This window comes from Nilaparvata lugens, chromosome 6 (genome assembly GCF_014356525.2).
Source record: "Nilaparvata lugens isolate BPH chromosome 6, ASM1435652v1, whole genome shotgun sequence".
Taxonomy (NCBI): domain Eukaryota; kingdom Metazoa; phylum Arthropoda; class Insecta; order Hemiptera; family Delphacidae; genus Nilaparvata; species Nilaparvata lugens.
Window position 1 is genome coordinate 66,494,169 of NC_052509.1, and position 20,694 is coordinate 66,514,862.

Consider the following 20,694-nt stretch of genomic DNA (forward strand, 5'->3'; position numbering starts at 1 on the left):
TCACCCTCACACCTTCTCTCTCACAGACTCTTTCTCTCTATCTCTCACTCTTACTCTCTCTAACATTTCATTTTCTCTCTCTCTCTTTGTCTCTCAAAAACAACCCATCTCACACTTTCTCTCTTTCTTACTGACTCTCTCTCCCTCTAGCCTTCTCTCTTTCTCTATCTCTCACTCTCACTCTCTCTAACATTTTATTCTCTCTCTCTCAAAAACTCTCCATCTCACACTTTCTCTCTTTCTCTCTCTCTCTTACTGTCTCTCTCTTACCCTCTAGCCCACTCTCTTTGTCTATCTCTCACCCTCTCTCACTCTAACTCTCTCTTACTCTCTCTCTTTCCCTTGTCGTGACTGAATGTGCTGCTAACCTCTATAATAGCGTGACATGTTTACCTCACTGAACCACTAGGATTTTTTGTCACAATCCCTCTATTGGCCTACACAGTGCATGGTATGCAATCTTCAATAATATCCACCATAAATGCTTTGTATCAATTTCAAGATCAACTAGGTTAATAGGCTAAGCAGTTAGATTATTGTAGAGATTAATTGGAAGGGTATCATCGATTTCTTTTCATGGTTTTTTCAAAAATGGAAATGATTGTGAAATTTATTTATCTATCATAATATATATTTATTCAATTGATAATAGATCGATCTTATCAATATTGATTCATTACTTTGATGCTAAATTCACACGGATTTATAAATGCACCATGATAAAGATCGATTCTATCAACCTTTATTATCTATATATATAAAAGCGAAATGTCACTGACTCACTCACTCACTCACTCACTCACTCACTCACTCGCATAACTAAAAATCTACGGACCAAAAACATTCAAATTTGGTAGGTATGTTCAGTTGGCCCTTTAGAGGCGCACTAAGAAATCTTTTGGCAATATTTAACTCTAAGGGTTGTTTTTAAGGGTTTAAAGTTCGTCTTTTAGCATGTATATTCTTCTTCTCCCAATCTCTTAATTATAATTGAAATTTCCATATCATATGTTACTATAGAACTATAATCTAGATAGAGTACCTCTTCGAAACAGTTGTTAACTGGCAACTAAATTAATAATTTTGTCAGGTTGGCATTAAGTTGAGTTGACTTTGTTAGGTTGGTACCAAGTTGAAGATTTAAATGCATTTATCGAGGAAAAATTGTTTGGGCACTGCTACTTCAATCCTGGGAATATTATATTACTAGCCGTCAGGCTCGCTTCGCTCGCCATATCTGTTTAGCCAGACGTTTAGTCTGGACCCCCGACTGGATTGTCCTAATATAATATGATAAAAATGAAAAAATGCAGGCGAGCGAAGCGAGCCTGCTGATCTCATTCTTGGACGATCCAGTCGGGGGTCCAGGGGGCGGAGCCCCCTGGCTAGACGGATATGGCGAGCGAAGCGAGCCTGACGGCTAGTGCTGTGATATATATAAAAGCAGAGGTTGAACAACTCTCATCTGTAATATGAAAATCTGGTGTGGCGCACTCACACAACTTTCCTTGTGTTATGAAAATTGATCACCTGACGCTAGTATTGACGCGCATCTCAAGTCTACTATTTAAAAATCTGAGCCAGCTGTTTGTCTGCTACACCAGGTCTGCTATCTCTTAGTGAATGATTTAATAGAATCAACAGTTGCCAACAGTTTGTAATTTATTAAATAATCACATTTTCTCGAATTTCATGCTTATTTTCAAATTTGGGTGAAAATGTTACTGAACATTACTTGTAGAGATTTTCATGCTCAATCTTTTCCAATTGAAATTTTGAAGCCTGATAATTGGGAATCTCAAATCAAACTTTGCATAGATGAAGCGAAGCTGCTGAAATTTATACAGATATGGGACTTGTGGCAGTTGATAGAGCTTATTGATGACTATTTTAGGTATAGGTATATGACTATTAGGTATAAATCGCTGGAGCTGTTTTCGAGAAAATCTCGAGATTTTCTCGAATTCTCTCAATCTATCATTTAACCGAGAATTGAAAGGTATTGGTCAAGATTGTATATGTATAGATCCTATAACTTATTTGATAAGGTATATGAGAACCTAGGCAAACTTAATAGTTGTTAGAAAACCAAGAAGGGTTAATGGTCATGATTGTATGAAAACTTAAATGTAACGAAACGGGATAGTTGTGGAAAAATCAAGAGGTATGGTAATGCTCCTATGATAAGACTTCTTCTAAAGGAAACTGAAATGTAACGCAATGGAGAAATGATCGTGGCAGAATTGGTCATGATGTATGAAGATACTTTTTTCAATAAAAAAGGTTGGAATCTGAAACTTAACTTAACGGAATGGTTGTGGAAATATTGCGATGTATTGGTGGGAAATCATGAGTGGATGGAAACTGAAATCAAACAAATAAATAATATTATACGAGGTATTGGTGATGATTGTGAACAGATACGTTTTCTAATGGAAACTGAAACTGAACTGAAACGTTACTAAACAGAATAGTTGTGGAGAAATAATTATGAGGTATTGGTGATAATTTTATGAAAACTGAAATGGAACGAATACAATATACAATTCAGAGCACAAGCACAGATTAAACAGTAGTTAAAAATGTCAAATCAATGATTTAACAGTCGTAAAAACTGTTGAATCAAACGAATACAATAAACAATATTCACAGCACAAGCACAGATTTAACAGTCGTTAAGACTGTTGAATCCAAAGAATACAATAAACAATTCACAGCACAAGCACAGATTTAACAGTCGTTAAAACTGTTGAATTAAACGAATACAATAAACAATTCACAGCACAAGCACAGATTTAACAGTCGTTAAAACTGTTGAATTAAACGAATACAATAAACAATTCACAGCACAAGCACTGATTTAACAGTCGTCAAAACTGTCAAATCAAACGAATACAATAACCAATTCACAGCACAAGCACTGATTTAACAGTCGTTAAGGCACAGTGTGTTAGTGTGGTGGTGTCTACTAAAACAACAGGTATCAGTTAGTGTGAGAATGTTAAGCACATCACAGCGTGTTTGCAGCGTGATTTAACCGTGATCAGCGTGTTCTAACCGCGATCAACGTGTTCTAACCGCAATCAGCGTGGTCTAACCTCTTGTTCTTGCGCCTTGGACGTCGATAGTCCCCGTTGAGAGCCGAATCACCGCCTCCTCTACCGCCTCCACCGCCTCCGAGTCCTTTCTTCATGTTAGTTTTGCCGCCTCCGGAGGTCGGAGGCAAATCCGAGCAGTCGGCCTTCTCGAAGCTCAGTCGACAGAAGCTGGGACCTCCCATTGACTAGATGATCCACCGCCTCCAAACCACCGCCTCCAAAACGCCGCCTCCAAACTGACGCTCTATAGTGAGCTCCACGGTATAATAGCAGTGAAGAGAGATAGAGGAACAGAGTGTTCAATTCTCTGTCTTGCTTTCTATAAAGGATACCGGTATATCTGATGTAATATCAACTGTTCATTCTTGCTCAAAATAATCAATCACGTTGTAATGGCAGTGAAGGAAGATGGGAGAACAGCGGTGCCAATTCTCTGCCTTGTCTCTGTCTTCTATAGAGGATACTGGTATATCTCATGTCATAAAAACTGTTCATTGCTGTATATAAATTATCAATTATACACTATTTGCCTAGAAAAAATATTTTTTGATGATTCAATGATAAATTTTCTTAATTAAAATTGGATGAAGGGTAAGTGGGTAAAGGTGATGAGTAACGTGTTCCATTCCAGTGTTTCATTATGGATAAATATCACTTCATTTCACCATCAACAGTATCTGAAGTGATTGAAAACATTTAAAAGTTCTGAGATAAATGGTTTTAAAGATTTTCAAATCGAGGTTTTTTTATTGAAAAAACCCCACATAGGTGATAGAACATTATGCAGTATAGTAAAATAGAGAAACTGAACATATTTCTCCTGGCAAAAATGTTGAATAAGAATAATAAAACTTAATATCTATATCTCTCCTGACAATATTTTGAATGAGAATAGAAGAACTGAATATATATCTTCTGGCAATATTTTGAAGGAGAATAGAAGAACTGAATATATTTCTCCTGGAAATATTTTGAATAAGAATAGAAAAACTGAATATATTTCTCCTGGCAATATTTTGAAGGAGAATAGAAGAACTGAATATATTTCTCCTGGAAATATTTTGAATAAAAAAGGTTGGAAACTGAAACGTAACTTAACGGAATGGTTGTGGAAATATTGAGAGATATTGGTGGAAACCTATGAGTGGATAGGAATTGAAATCGAACTAATAAAATAATTATGCGAGGTATTAGTGATGATTGTGAACAGATACTTTTTCTAATGGAAACTGAAACTGAACTTAAATGTTACTAAACAGAATAGTTGTGGAAAAATAATTGTGAGGTATTGGTGATAATTTTATGAAAACTGAAATGGAACGAATACAATATACAATTCACAGCACAAGCACAGATTTAACTGTCGTTAAAACTGTCAAATCAATGATTTAACAGTCGTAAAAACTGTTGAATCAAACGAATACAATAAACAATATTCAGAGCACAAGCACAGATTTAACAGTCGTTAAAACTGTCGAATCAAACGAATACAATAAACAATTCACAGCACAAGCACAGATTTAACAGTCGTTAAAACTGTCAAATCAAACGAATACAATAACCAATTCACAGCACAAGCACTGATTTAACAGTCGTTAAATTTTTTGATTCAAGGCACAGTGTGTTAGTGTGGTGGTGTCTACTAAAACAACAGGTATCAGTTAGTGTGAGAATGTTAAGCACATCACAGCGTGTTTGCAGCGTGATTTAACCGTGATCAGCGTGTTCTAACCGCGATCAACGTGTTCTAACCGCAATCAGCGTGGTCTAACCTCTTGTTCTTGCGCCTTGGACGTCGATAGTCCCCGTTGAGAGCCGAATCACCGCCTCCTCTCCCGCCTCCACCGCCTCCGAGACCTTTCTTCATGTTAGTTTTGCCGCCTCCGGAGGTCGGAGGCAAATCCGAGCAGTCGGCCTTCTCGAAGCTCAGTCGACAGAAGCTGGGACCTCCCATTGACTAGATGATCCACCGCCTCCAAACCACCGCCTCCAAAACGCCGCCTCCAAACTGACGCTCTATAGTGAGCTCCACGGTATAATAGCAGTGAAGAGAGATAGAGGAACAGAGTGTTCAATTCTCTGTCTTGCTTTCTATAAAGGATACCGGTATATCTGATGTAATATCAACTGTTCATTCTTGCTCAAAATAATCAATCACGTTGTAATGGCAGTGAAGGAAGATGGGAGAACAGCGGTGCCAATTCTCTGCCTTGTCTCTGTCTTCTATAGAGGATACTGGTATATCTCATGTCATAAAAACTGTTCATTGCTGTATATAAATTATCAATTATACACTATTTGCCTAGAAAAAATATTTTTTGATGATTCAATGATAAATTTTCTTAATTAAAATTGGATGAAGGGTAAGTGGGTAAAGGTGATGAGTAACGTGTTCCATTCCAGTGTTTCATTATGGATAAATATCACTTCATTTCACCATCAACAGTATCTGAAGTGATTGAAAACATTTAAAAGTTCTGAGATAAATGGTTTTAAAGATTTTCAAATCGAGGTTTTTTTATTGAAAAAAACCCGACATAGGTGATAGAACATTATGCAGTATAGTAAAATAGAGAAACTGAACATATTTCTCCTGGCAAAAATGTTGAATAAGAATAATAAACTTAATATCTATATCTCTCCTGACAATATTTTGAATGAGAATATAAGAACTGAATATATTTCTCCTGGCAATATTTTGAATAAGAATGAATTCATTTAATTACCACTATTATTATAACACAGCTTAACTTGAATACTTTTTGAGGTTATCTTGAATTGACTAATCATTTATTACGTTGCACACAACTGTTTCAGCTATTCATTGTCAAATTACTCTTAGCAACTTAAACAATATTTTCCTATTTGCAGTTTTTCAAAATTGATATGAATACTGTATTCATGACATCTCAAGACATTTCAGGAAATACTGACAATAATCTAGAGAGAAATCAACAGCGGTTGGCGTCATTGAATTCTTAATCCTTTGTTGTTTCATAGAATAGGTACATCATCAGATTGACAGGGAGAAAAAAAAGGTAAACTTGTGCTATTTCTCTCCCAAATACGGAAATATATTAAATTTATCTTTTAGTGTGAGAAATTTGTTTAATCAGAGCTTTCAATCAATTTAGAAGGATAAGGTTGATGATCAATGGAATTAAGCGTAGGTAAGCATACCACTTACCTCCCTTATCCATCAAAATATGCTGTTCAGACTGAACTTCAAACCTACATAAGATAATATCAAATCTCGGCTACTATATAGATCAGAGAATTTTTGACCTGTGGAACGTGTAAAGCTGCACTTATAACCTTTATCCACAGACAAATTTGATAACATTCCATGTGTAATAGATAACATCCCATGAGGACTCACAGAGATTCTTTTCTTGGTTTTCATGTATTCGTATATGGACTATGAATTTTTGTGAATTATAGGAACTGGTATCATAACCCAATTCATACTATAAGCCTATTAAATACAATAATTGAATGTGTAGTTGAGAAGTTGATATTGTGGTAATTATTCATATTGAATGAAAAAGACTAAGAAATTGGCAAAAAACCACTGATTTATTGATAATTAGAAAGACCGGTTTCGGTTATTACACCATTGTCAATCTCTGATAAACTGAGATTACAATGGTGTCTATCAGAGATTGACAATTTCTTAGTCTTTTTCATTCAAAATAATTGAATGAGTCAATCAAATTCATTCTTTACACTCATATTAATTCAACGACACACAATTCTTATTTAAAATAATTTGGTGGAGTATCAACAGGCACAACCCAAAACTGTTCCGCCCCTGAATTTTGATTCATACACTCAGTCTCTATCCATGTAATGATCTAATTTTTTTCGAAAAATGATGCTTATCGCCTTTATCCACTTACCTATTCGAATAATATATTGTCAACTTATTATATATTTTTTCACATTGTTGAAAAAAGAACTAGTAAAGTTGTGAAGGTGGAAAGGGATAACGCTATCCGCTTTGTCAACTGATCGACAAGGATAGCAACACCACTGTTAATCGAATACTGCCATTATAACGTGGAACCCACTATAGCCGCCTCCAAGTCTCGATTCTAACCGTATCTCCGAGATGCCGCCTTCACGTCACGAGTCTAACCGCCTCTTTGTTTGCCGCCTCCGCACCATACGTCCACTTTCACCGCCGGCCGCAGACTAACACACGTGTTGGAGGCTGAGAGCCGCCTCCCTACCTTCGCCGCCCCTTGGAGGCGGCGGCTGTGGGTCTCGCGCGCAATTCTAGCTTTGCCGCCTCCCCACCACCGACTTCTGCCTCCGGCGTCTGCTGCCCCCGGCATATCTACTGCCCCCTGACCTGTACTATAACACCGTTAGACCACTTGCTAGCTTTTGATACGGTTTGGAGATAAGAGTTGTGATCGATTGGTCCTGACCTTGGGAAATATGTAGGGCTATGTCCAGGTATACATTATTCTCCACAATAATTATAACACAGCTTAACTTGAATACTTTTTGAGGTTATCTTGAATTGACTAATCATTTATTACGTTGCACACAACTGTTTCAGCTATTCATTGTCAAATTACTCTTAGCAACTTAAACAATATTTTCCTATTTGCAGTTTTTCAAAATTGATATGAATACTGTATTCATGACATCTCAAGACATTTCAGGAAATACTGACAATAATCTAGAGAGAAATCAACAGCGGTTGGCGTCATTGAATTCTTAATCCTTTGTTGTTTCATAGAATAGGTACATCATCAGATTGACAGGGAGAAAAAAAAGGTAAACTTGTGCTATTTCTCTCCCAAATACGGAAATATATTAAATTTATCTTTTAGTGTGAGAAATTTGTTTAATCAGAGCTTTCAATCAATTTAGAAGGATAAGGTTGATGATCAATGGAATTAAGCGTAGGTAAGCATACCACTTACCTCCCTTATCCATCAAAATATGCTGTTCAGACTGAACTTCAAACCTACATAAGATAATATCAAATCTCGGCTACTATATAGATCAGAGAATTTTTGACCTGTGGAACGTGTAAAGCTGCACTTATAACCTTTATCCACAGACAAATTTGATAACATTCCATGTGTAATAGATAACATCCCATGAGGACTCACAGAGATTCTTTTCTTGGTTTTCATGTATTCGTATATGGACTATGAATTTTTGTGAATTATAGGAACTGGTATCATAACCCAATTCATACTATAAGCCTATTAAATACAATAATTGAATGTGTAGTTGAGAAGTTGATATTGTGGTAATTATTCATATTGAATGAAAAAGACTAAGAAATTGGCAAAAAACCACTGATTTATTGATAATTAGAAAGACCGGTTTCGGTTATTACACCATTGTCAATCTCTGATAAACTGAGATTACAATGGTGTCTATCAGAGATTGACAATTTCTTAGTCTTTTTCATTCAAAATAATTGAATGAGTCAATCAAATTCATTCTTTATACTCATATTAATTCAACGACACACAATTCTTATTTAAAATAATTTGGTGGAGTATCAACAGGCACAACCCAAAACTGTTCCGCCCCTGAATTTTGATTCATACACTCAGTCTCTATCCATGTAATGATCTAATTTTTTTCGAAAAATGATGCTTATCGCCTTTATCCACTTACCTATTCGAATAATATATTGTCAACTTATTATATATTTTTTCACATTGTTGAAAAAAGAACTAGTAAAGTTGTGAAGGTGGAAAGGGATAACGCTATCCGCTTTGTCAACTGATCGACAAGGATAGCAACACCACTGTTAATCGAATACTGCCATTATAACGTGGAACCCACTATAGCCGCCTCCAAGTCTCGATTCTAACCGTATCTCCGAGATGCCGCCTTCACGTCACGAGTCTAACCGCCTCTTTGTTTGCCGCCTCCGCACCATACGTCCACTTTCACCGCCGGCCGCAGACTAACACACGTGTTGGAGGCTGAGAGCCGCCTCCCTACCTTCGCCGCCCCTTGGAGGCGGCGGCTGTGGGTCTCGCGCGCAATTCTAGCTTTGCCGCCTCCCCACCACCGACTTCTGCCTCCGGCGTCTGCTGCCCCCGGCATATCTACTGCCCCCTGACCTGTACTATAACACCGTTAGACCACTTGCTAGCTTTTGATACGGTTTGGAGATAAGAGTTGTGATCGATTGGTCCTGACCTTGGGAAATATGTAGGGCTATGTCCAGGTATACATTATTCTCCACAATAATTCAATGGAAATTACTTCTCCTATAGTTGTGTAGGTGATAATGTGATAATTAAACGAGATTCACGTTATTATGGCAGTAATCAGTACTACAGCACCGTTCTACAATTCGCTATAGTGAGGTCCACGTTATAATGACAGTGTTTGATTAGCAATGGTATTGCTATCCTTATCTATCATTCAACAAAACGAAAAGCGTCATCTCTTTCTCACTTTGATCTGTTGCAAGATCATCATTTAACAATGTATAATTGATAATAAATTAACAAAATATTTCATCTCAATCATGAGATAATGAAAAATATAATTTCTTGCTTAATAAAATATAATTGATTATTTTAAATAATGAGAATGAAGAGTTAATATTACATCAATAAACCTGTATCAGCTACCGTCTATAGAAGGCATTGACAAGAGAGAGGATCGGCAACGTCGTTCTCCTATCTTTCTTCACTGCCATTATAACGTGGTCCTCACAATAGCTCTTGATATGAAGATTAGAGTGTTGATAGATTGGTCTTGACTTGACCTTGCAATATGTAGACCTATGTACATACAATACATTATTAATGTATATACAATACATTATTCTCCACATTAACCCAATGGATTTTTTCCTGAGTAGATTTGAAGGAGATATTCTAGTAATACAAAGTGCCGGTTGCACAACAGCCGGTTAAATTTTAATTGTGATTAATTTCACGGGAGCCAATCAGAGAAGCCGTCTTTTCAAAAACGCCTTCTCTGGATGGTTCTCGTGAAATTGATCACGGTTAAAATTTAACCGGCTGTAGTGCAACCGGGCCCTAATCTTTCTAATCAGTAATTCCATCTTTCATCAGTGGAGAAGACTCTTTGAACTATCTCTCAACCCTTCTAAGATAATATAATGTCAGAGATGAAAGATATTCTATAAGATATGAAATATCAAGAGTATATTGGAGATGAAAGAAAATATATTGATGATGAAATATATTTAAGAATCTCCCATTCACATTGGAAATGACGGATTGGAATTCAATTGATTGAAAACTCATGCAAGTTTATTAGAGAAATTCAATTTGTATTAAACTTTGAAAGAGACAATAACAGAAGTAGTAGTTGGAAGAGTATCCCATCATTTGAAGATCCTCATCATATTATGTTCAGATTAAGATACAAATTAGGTAGGCTTCCTTGCTATTTGCAACGAATTAATGTTTTGCTGCCTCGTAACACACTTCCATTATATTTCTGTTATTCTTTGTCCGATTCTCATTACTTTCCTTGCCATATTACCATAGGTAAGGAAAGTATTGCTTCCCGAAAAAAATTAAGGTACCCCAATTTCTAAATTTCTATAAGTTTCAAGGTCCCCTGAGTCCAAAAAACTGGTTTTTGGGTATTGGTCTGTATGTGAGTGTGTGTGTGTATGAGTGTATGTGCGTCTGTGTACACGAAATCTCATCTCCCAATTAACGGAATGACTTGAAATTTGGAACTTAAGGTCCTTTCACTATAAGGATCCGACACGAACAATTTCGATCAAATGCAATTCAAGATGGCGGCTAAAATGGAGAAAATGTTGTCAAAAACAGGGTTTTTCTTGATTTTCTCGGAACGGCTCCAACGATTTTGATCAAATTCATACCTAAAATAGTCATCGATAAGCTCTATCAACTGCCACAAGTCCCATATCTGTAAAAATTTCAGGAGCTCCGCCCCATCAATGCAGATAGATTCCCAATTATCAGGCTTCATATACAATTGAAACAAGGAAAATCAAGTGGAGTAGATTGAGTATGAAAATCTCTACAATTAATTTTCAGTAACATTTTCACCTAAAATTGAAAATAAGCTTTAAATTTGAGAAAATGTGATTATTCAATTGCAAATCATAGTTGATTCTATTAAAACATTCACTATGAAGAGATAGCAGACCTCATGTGTGTCTCCAGCGTTATTGCCCTGTCACCAGCTGGCTAAAATATTTGAATATTAGACTTGAGATGCGCGGGAACACTAGCGTCAGGTGATAAATTTTCATAACGGCAAGGAAAGTTGTGTGAGTGCGCCACACCAGATTTTTTTTTCTGGTGTTGAGAGATTGTAAATGGACTTTCCTAAAAACTGTTCTTGATAAATTTCTCCCGCAATTTTTGATTAAAAGTTCAAAATGACCGCCATTTTAAATTTTAGAATTGGAAAAAGTTGAATATTTTTACCACAGTCCATCTCTAATATTTTGGACACACCAACCGATTTTTATAGGGATCGGTTGATGAACTTCGAAGATGAAAATTATTTTGTAAAAAATACAAAATGGCGAATATCTCGTAAACTAACCGTTTTAAAAAAAGTGTATTCTACATTTTTTCTTTGTTTTGACCCATAGAGCTTATTCCCGAAGTTTGGCACTTTAATTTTGGGACATTCTGTATTTTGGGGCAGTATCTTGCTTAGGCGTTTCTAGTCTCGGCCAGTAGCAGTGGAGCTCAACGTTCATTGGTCAACAGCTAACGGCCAATCGCAGAGCTTCACCAACACTACATCATGTGCTGCTCAATGTTGATGAGGTTCACATTCCTAGAGACTTTCACCCTTCGACCTTTGAAACATGACATTATTTAACAGAGCCTTACATGCTATGTTCATTTCTTAATATCGGGGCCTCGAGCTTCGCTCGTTATTTTTATTTATTGACTAGCCGTCAGGCTCGCTTCGCTCGCCATATCCGTCTAGAAAGGGGGCTCCGCCCCCTGGACCCCCGACTGGATCGTCCGAGAATGAAATCAGCAGGCTCGCTTCGCTCGCCTGCATTTTTCATTTGAGCATTTTTATCATATGTTAGGACAATCCAGTCGGGGGCCAGACTACGTCTGGCTAAACGGATATGGCGAGCGAAGCGAGCCTGACGGCTAGTAATATAATATTCCCAGGATTGAAGTAGCAGTGCCCAATCAATTTTTCTGCGATAAATGCATTTAAATCTTCAACTTGGTGTCAACCTAACAAAGTCAACTCAACTCAATGCCAACCTGACAAAATTATTAATTTAGTTGCCAGTTAACAACTGTTTCGAAGAGGTACTCTATCTAGATTATAGTTCTATAGTAACATATGATATGGAAATTTCAATTATAATTAAGAGATTGGGAGAAGAAGAATATACATGCTAAAAGACGAACTTTAAACCCTTAAAAACCACCCTTAGAGTCAAAATATTGCGAAAAGATTTCTTAGTGCGCCTCTAAAGGGCCAACTGAACATACCTACCAAATTTGAACGTTCTTGGTCTGGTAGATTTTTAGTACTGCGAGTGAGTGAGTGAGTGAGTGAGTGAGTGAGTGAGTGAGTGAGTGAGTGAGTGAGTCAGTCAGTCAGTCAGTCAGTGAGTGAGTGCCATTTCGCTTTTATATATATAGATTAACAGAACACAATTATTCTCTAAAATGATCGTGTTTATATTTCACAGCTGGCTTATGAATTTCGGGGATGCGATATTTTGATTTTCCACAGAATCACTCGCTCACTTTTTACTATCCACAGACGACGAAAGTCTCAGCTGTTTCAGCCAAGGATGAATTATCCTTTTAATGTCGTTCAGCTAGTTTTCCCAGAATGAGACATAGTGCAATCGAATTTTCATATCATAAACTTACTATGTTTTAAATTTCGTGAAAATCGTTAGAGCCGTTTTCGAGATCCGTTGAACATGAATAACTAAATATAAAAATAACCAGATATAAGAATATAAACAGATATACAGGAATTGCTCGCTGAATATAATAGGATAAGCAGGATGAATTGAAATCTAGAAGCACCGAGAACATTCCTTCAAGCTGTATAAGAGATAGCTATTGAAAACAAACAAGACTTGTAAGACTATAGTGAGGTCCACGTTATAATGGCAGTGGAGGAATAAGACAGGAGAACAGCGTAGCAGATTCTCTGCCTTGCCACTGCCTTCTATACAGAATAGCTGATACCGGTATATCTGATGTAATATTCACTGTTCATTCTTGTTTAAAATTATCAATCATGTTTTATTCGTCAAGAGCATATCGTTCATTCATAAGAAAAATGTCACAACTCAAAATTTTTCAAATTCGTTTTTATTAACTCTACGAACTGGGAATTCTGAAATGTTTTCAGTGCAAAAACGTCAGAAGTCTAACTGTGCCTGGTTCCGCTAGAATGCATTAGTGTCACTTTTCTCCCGGAATATTCTAGGCTATGTTGTACTGGAAGAACGACACAACTCAGTAGTGACGGAGCTGTCATTGACTGAGTTTCCATCAAAAGTGACATTTTTTGAGTTGTGTCGTTTTTCCTGGAAGACATCCAGTGAGCTGTTCAATTTAATTCGATTGAAAAATGACATATTCTGAGTTATGTCATTATTGCCTGGAATATTACAGATAAACTCTTATTGCGGATCCACACAGAAGTGCCATTTTGAGTTGTGACGGTTAAGCAGTAAAACTCTAATACAATATTTAGTTTTGTGTCTTTCTTTATTCAAATATTTTGAGTTATGACTGTTTACTAGTAAAACTTTTTATTAGTTTGGTTTGTTGTCACGTTTGTATCAAGAATGAATAATAGAACTGCATTACTTTTGAAGTTAGCTAGAAATTATAAAAATGAGAATCCTAGTGATAGCATAACTACTACAGATTCAGGCAATGTTTGGAAAGTGATTAGAGAAGAAGAGGTAGCTGAAACTCTTATTGTTGGTCAAGCACCGTTTGAAGTACAGCCAGAACAAGTCGCTCATTGCTATCATGAATTTCAAGTTCAGTATTCTTCAATAATTAAATGATGAAATTCATATATATTTGAGATTTAATATTTTTATAATTGATTAAATATCTACAAATTTGAAGCACAATGTGGCAACGTTGCAGAGCTAGTAAAGGATGGCACTATCTGCTGTGTCTAACGACAGACAAGGATAGCAACAACAATGTTTATTAGATGCTGACTATATAACGTGAATCCCACTATAGACTAGACGAGGCACGTGTATTGGAAGCGAATGGTTACGATGTGAACCTGATTAAAGTTTCAAAGACAGGCAGACAGGTATAGAACAACATATGACGGAGGATGACAACAGATCTACAAATTGGATGTTGTGTACGAAGCAACACCAATGAGTGTGAGAAAGAGAGAGTGAGAGTGAGAGGGAGATGAGAGAGAGAGAGAGAGAGAGAGAGAGAGGATTTGTACCATGCATCTATGTTGAGTGTGGTTCAATCAGAGAGAGAGGGAGCTGATGAAATGAGAAAGTGATGGGAGAGAAAGACAAAGTGAGGATATAGGAAACAAGATAGAAATACTGTGAAAGAGGAATTAAATTGAATACTTGTCTATAGAAAGGGCAGAGTTAGGAATCAAGGTCCTCTCTGCCACATGAGGATATGAGAAACAAGACAGAAATACTGTGAAAGAGGAATTAAATTGAATACTTGTCTATAGAAAGGACAGAGTTAGGATTCAAGGTCCTCTCTGCCACATGAGGATATGAGAAACAAGACAAAAATACTGTGGACGAGGAATTAAATTGAATACTTGTCTATAGAAAGGGCAGAGTTAGGATTCAAGGTCCTCTCTGCCACATGAGGATATGAGAAACAAGACAGAAATACTGCGAAAGAGGAATTAAATTGAATACTTGTCTATAGAAAGGGCAGAGTTAGGATTCAAGGTCCTCTCTGCCACATGAGGATATGAGAAACAAGACAGAAATACTGAGAAAGAGGAATTAAATTGAATACTTGTCTATAGAAAGGGCAGAGTTAGGATTCAAGGTCCTCTACATGAGGATATGAGAAACAAGACAGAAATACTGTGAAAGAGGAATTAAATTGAATACTTGTCTATAGAAAGGGCAGAGTTAGGATTCAAGGTCCTCTCTGCCACATGAGGACATGAGAAACAAGACAGAAATACTGTGGAAGGGGAATTAAATTGGATAATAATAATAATAATATCGAGTGACCTGGCTGGCTCAGGTCTGGTGTCAGAGTTTTCAGGTCGCAACTGATCAATTTCAGGGCCTCTGACATGACCTAACGACTGCTTTTTAGGCAGCCGGGACCGACGGCTTAACGTGTCCATCCGAAACATGGGAGTGGCCCGATATAAATATCTTGCCCGGGCCGGGATTTGAACCCGGGCCTCTGAATCATAAAGCCAGCATCTGATCCACTCGACTACGGCCACTCCAATTGGATAATCATTGCCTATATAAAGGGCACAGCTAAGAATCCAGGTCCTCTATGTCATACACTTTTAAGGAGGAAAAAGAATCATGGAGAAGAGGAGTTAGAAAAATAAGAGATGTAGGATGATAAATCAAGAGGAGGGAAAATGTATAGCCTGAAGAAGATCAATTGACAGAATGTAGGAGGAAAAATATCAGCCAAAATGAGAGCTTATAGATGAAAATACAAGGAAAAGAAACACTCTCATACAATGGTTCTACTCTCAAACAATACTCTCAACTATAATTGTCAAGGGAGTTGGCAGGAGAGAGAAAAAATTATAATTGATTTGAGATAAAGGAAAGAAAGAAGCTCAGAAGATCACAAGCTCGCAAGAATTGAGAGAGATAAGAAGAAAAATTGGGGAAATCTGATGATGAAGAGAGAAAAGTAGATGAATATGATGCAGATAGAACAAGAAAGTGAAGGATTTGGAAAAAGGACTGGAAAAATGAGGAAGATGGGAAAGAGTTGGTGAAGTAGTTTAGCTGGTGAGCAACTTTTTTCTTCAGGGCTACTTTTCATATAAATTGAATAAAAGTATAAACCTAAGTACCTTTTTATTATAATATTTATATTATTTATATGATAGAATAATTTGAAAGACGACTTGGATTTATATTTTTATTTTATTTACAGCTGGTTAGCGATATGTTGATGATGGAAACACGTGAGAGAAGAAGAAAAAAAGTGAGAAGAAGATGAAGGATTGAGAGAAGGGTAAGAGAAGGAGAAGAAAAAGGATAAAGAAAAGGAAAAAGGAGAAGAAGGAGAATAGAGAGGGAGAGAGGAAGTAGAAGAGAATAGGAATACGAGTATAAGGATTGATTGATTGATTAAGTACTTTATTTATGTAGATTATGTAATATATTCTGGCTTTTACACTTATATACAATAGCTTACAATATAGCAAAATTATAGATGAATTTACATAATATAGACTAAAATAGTTATTTGTATATCTAGAGTGAAAAGTACGACTTTTTCTCCCTGTGAGAAAAAGTTTGAAGCCCGAGGCGAAGCCGAGGGCAGCAATTTTCCTGAGGGAGAGAAAGTATTTTTCGCTCGTAATGTACACAACATTTTTCCTCCATCTACATTTTTTTATAGAAACTGCAAATAAAATCATTCCAATAACTCACGTATTGGTGACAATGATTCCTAACAACATAACCTAAATCTAAAACCTAAAAACCGGTCGTCTGGTTGGCACTGCCGATTGCGCTATCTATTGGCAAAAGTTGTAACAATTATATCAGCTGAGCAGCTACCAAAAATGGCTGACTCCAGATCACGCGGTTCAGTTTTGAATTGCAGATCAAAAATAATTGTTGGCTGGTATTTTGAATAGAATAAAATATTTTAAAAATTGTATAAATCTTTATCGTCTACTAATATTAAGAATATAATAATTATACAAACATATATTTCATGAGTTAATAAAATTTCTGGTTGTGGTATTGAATTCAGTTGACTCAATGACAGACACCTCTATTATGCTCTCTCATCTGAGCTTAAACCTTCTAACCTATTAAAATGTAAGTTTCAAAATAGAGATGCTCCCCCTTGTTATTTAAATGGAGTCACTTTCACTCCCTAGGGAGTTTTTCTGTTTTTTACTACCGATATTATCTATTAAAGATAATATTGTTATGCATCTAAATAAATTAGCGGAACTATTGGTCGAGTGGATGAGATGGAAGAAGAGGAATTGTGAAAACAGAGGACAGAAATTGTGTGAGATTTGATCTGAAATTTGAGGTGAGACGTGTTTGAAAATAGTGTTTGAAAAAGAGAACAATAGAAGACAAATAAATGGAGCCTGATCGTTTGCGGGATAAAGTGTGAAAATCCTACAGGCTGAGAAAATTGTTGTGCCAGGGGACACCAGTATCAGCTTGACAATATTCACAGCAGTTATAACGAATTATATAGGACAGAGAAAGGTACGAAATTGTGAAAACAGAAGTGTACGGAATAACGGAATTGAAGAGGGAGTGAGTGAGTGAGGAAGTGAGAGAGAAGGAGAGATAGAAAGCGTGAGAGTAAGAGAGTGATTGTGAGGAGAAGGGGATGAGGATGAAAGAATGTTGAGAAGAGTAGGAGGCGAAGGAAAACTCGAAAGAGAATTTTAAGTGCGGTGCGGTGATCGAAACCCGACAGGGAACAGTGAAACAGGTGTATAGAGAGAGATGTCAGAGTATGAAATATAAAAGAGAGAGAAACAGTTACAGGAAAGAGTAGAGTTGAGAGAGAAAGATAGATAGAGATAGAGAGAGAGGAAATAAACAAAGCTATAGGATTGAATTGATGCTGCTGGAACATTGGTAACCGAATTAATTTTTATCATCAACAACGGAAGGTGTACAAAGTTCGAATTGGAATTTTCCTTGCAGCATGTTTGTGTTGCAAAACTCCGAAGGTGTCTGTGTGACATCACGACTGTCATTCTCAAAAATGCATCACTATTAAAGTTTGAAGCTGTATTCTCTGATAAACTATTCATGCTTATGAGTTGTGATAGTCGATTAGTCATGAATCATTATTGATCAATCACGAAAAGTCTTGTAACTGATATTGAATGTTCACACTCCATTTTGAAAATTGGAAGAATTTTTACTTTCCTTGCCCTATTACCATAGGTAAGGAAAATATTGTTTTCCGAAAAAAATTAAGGTACTCCAATTTCTAAATTCTATTCGTTTCAAGGTCCCCTGAGTCCAAAAAACTGGTTTCTGGGTATTGGTCTGTATGTGTGTGTGTGTGTGTGTGTGTGTGTGTGTGTGTGTGTGTGTGTGTGTATGAGTGTATGTGCGTCTGTGTACACGATATCTCATCTCCCAATTAACGGAATGAATTGAAATTTGGAACTTAAGGTCCTTTCACTATAAGGATCCGACACGAACAATTTCGATCAAATGCAATTCAAAATGGCGGCTAGAATGGCGAGAATGTTGTCAAAAACAGGGTTTTTCGTGATTTTCTCGGAAACGTCTCCAAAGATTTTGATCAAATTCATACCTAAAATAGTCATCAATAAGCTCTACCAACTGCCACAAGTCCCATATCTGTAAAAATTTCAGGAGCTCCGCCCCATCAATGCAAAGTTCGATTTTAGATTCCCAATTATCAGGCTCCAGATACAATTGGAACGAAGAAAATCAAGTGGAGTAGATTGAGCATGAAAATCTCTACAATTAATGTTCAGTAACATTTTCACCTTAAATTGAAAATAAGCTTTAAATTCGAGAAAATGTGATTATTCAATTGCAAATTATTGTTGATTCTATTAAATCATTCACTATGAAGAGAAAGCAGACCTCATGTGTGTCTCCAGCGTTATTGCCTTGTCACCAGCTGGCTCAAATCTTTGAATAGTAGACTTTAGATGCGCGTGAACACTAGCGTCAGGTGATGAATTTTCATAACGGCAAGGAAAGTTGTGTGAGTGCGCCACACCAGTTTTTTATTGCTAGAGCACCATGATTATCACGATGCAACTTCATGATTATTCTAATTTTCAAAACATATATTATTGACTGACTCAATACTTATGTTTTAACTCAGATTTTCTTTTGTCTGTCTGTATGTAACGCGTTGATAGAATTCGATGAAATTCGACAGGAATAATCCTTTTTCAACTGCGCGTCGATGTATACACAAGATTTTTGAAATCTTGCGATTTAAGGATAATATGAAAAGAAAAGGAATTCCTCCATACTCTGATATCACTATATAAATCTACTTTGAAGATAGGATTAATAAGACTATAGAATTATTCATATCAGTTGACAAGTGGATTGATTATTCACTGCATGTATTACACAGACGTCTGGCCGTGTCCATTTCTATAAGTTAGGGTTTCAATACTTTTCATGAAGCTTGCCCATCCTATATTCTCACATTTGAAAAACAAATTTAATAGGTTATTGAAAATAAAATGGAAAAGATAAAATGAACTGAATATTGCAGAAGAAATTATAATATTATTGATTGAAAAGAATTAATTTCAAAATAGTTTAGAAAAATGTTTATCAGATGGAGAGATTATCACGGAACTGGATAAATTATCATTATGAGATACAAATTCTAACGTGAGCTGAGTTTATTAACATAGTGAGTTTCTGATCTTGGAGAAAACAAATAACAGTTTCTAAGAGTAAATTATTATTCAACTGTGAATTGTGATTCAACTGAATCAACTAGAACAGGTGACATCAGATACTTGTGTATGAGAAAACCGCGTGAGGTCTACCGTTCACAGAACTACTAGTAGGTTACTGGTTTTATAGATTCGTAAATTCAAAATAAAAATAATATTCTAGCGGAGAAAGGCAGAACTAACTCAAGATACAAAAAATATGAGATGACTATCCAATGTGGACAACGCCCCAAATGCAGTGAGCAGTCTCATTGGACGATGACATTCTCAAGCTGCTTGCATCCTATTGGTTGTAAGCAGTTGAAATAAAATGGCGACCACTCAACACATTGATAAATCAGAGAGCTCCTTTGTTTTGAAGGCGTTGAGTACCAATTCAGACACATCATGCAATACCACGTTATTGTCCTAATTGACGGAGCGAAGTGAGGTCTAAGATTCAAGTCTACGGTTTGTCATTTCTCTTAATGTTTAAATGTTGCGCATTTACGGCGAAATGCGGTAATAGATTTTCATGAAATTTGACAGGTATATCCCTTTTTTAATTGCGCGTCGACGTATATACAAGGTTTTTGGAAATTTTGCATTTCAAGGATAATATAAAAGGAAAAAGGAGCCTCCTTCATACGCCAATATTTGAGTGAAAATCAGACTATAGAATTATTCATCATAAATCAGCTGACAAGTGATTACACAGATGTGTGGAGAAGCCAGTCTATTGCTGTATTTACATAAGGTCCATAGTTTCAATCAGGTACTTGTGGATGATGATACTGCGTGAGGTCTACTGTTCACAGAACTACTTGTAAGGATAACCGTCCACTGGAACCGTATTCAACCGATCCGTTCGGCCGTTGGATCGGACAAATCTGCCGGTCGTTAATTCGGCCGAATATGGTCGTCTATTGGAACCGTTTACGTCAGTCCAGTTCATAAGTTGGCTGACTTATTG

The 20,694-nt window shown here is 36.5% G+C and overlaps 1 protein-coding gene across 3 annotated transcripts in view; it reads right to left on the reverse strand.

Annotated features, from left to right (window-relative positions):
• The window catches only part of LOC111048259 (potassium voltage-gated channel protein Shaker), a 692,857-nt gene that overhangs the window by 659,109 nt on the left and 13,054 nt on the right, over positions 1–20,694 (reverse strand). The window contains exon 1 of one of the 3 annotated variants that reach the window (XM_039431762.1): positions 3,099–3,486. The exons of 1 other annotated variant lie outside the window; for it this stretch is intronic. In XM_039431762.1, the coding sequence (XP_039287696.1) occupies positions 3,099–3,280 (182 nt within the window). In that variant the 5' untranslated portion in view covers positions 3,281–3,486. Of the gene's footprint in view, positions 1–3,098; positions 3,487–20,694 lie in introns of those variants that run through there. One more of the 3 variants, XM_039431761.1, reaches the window with a different exon arrangement.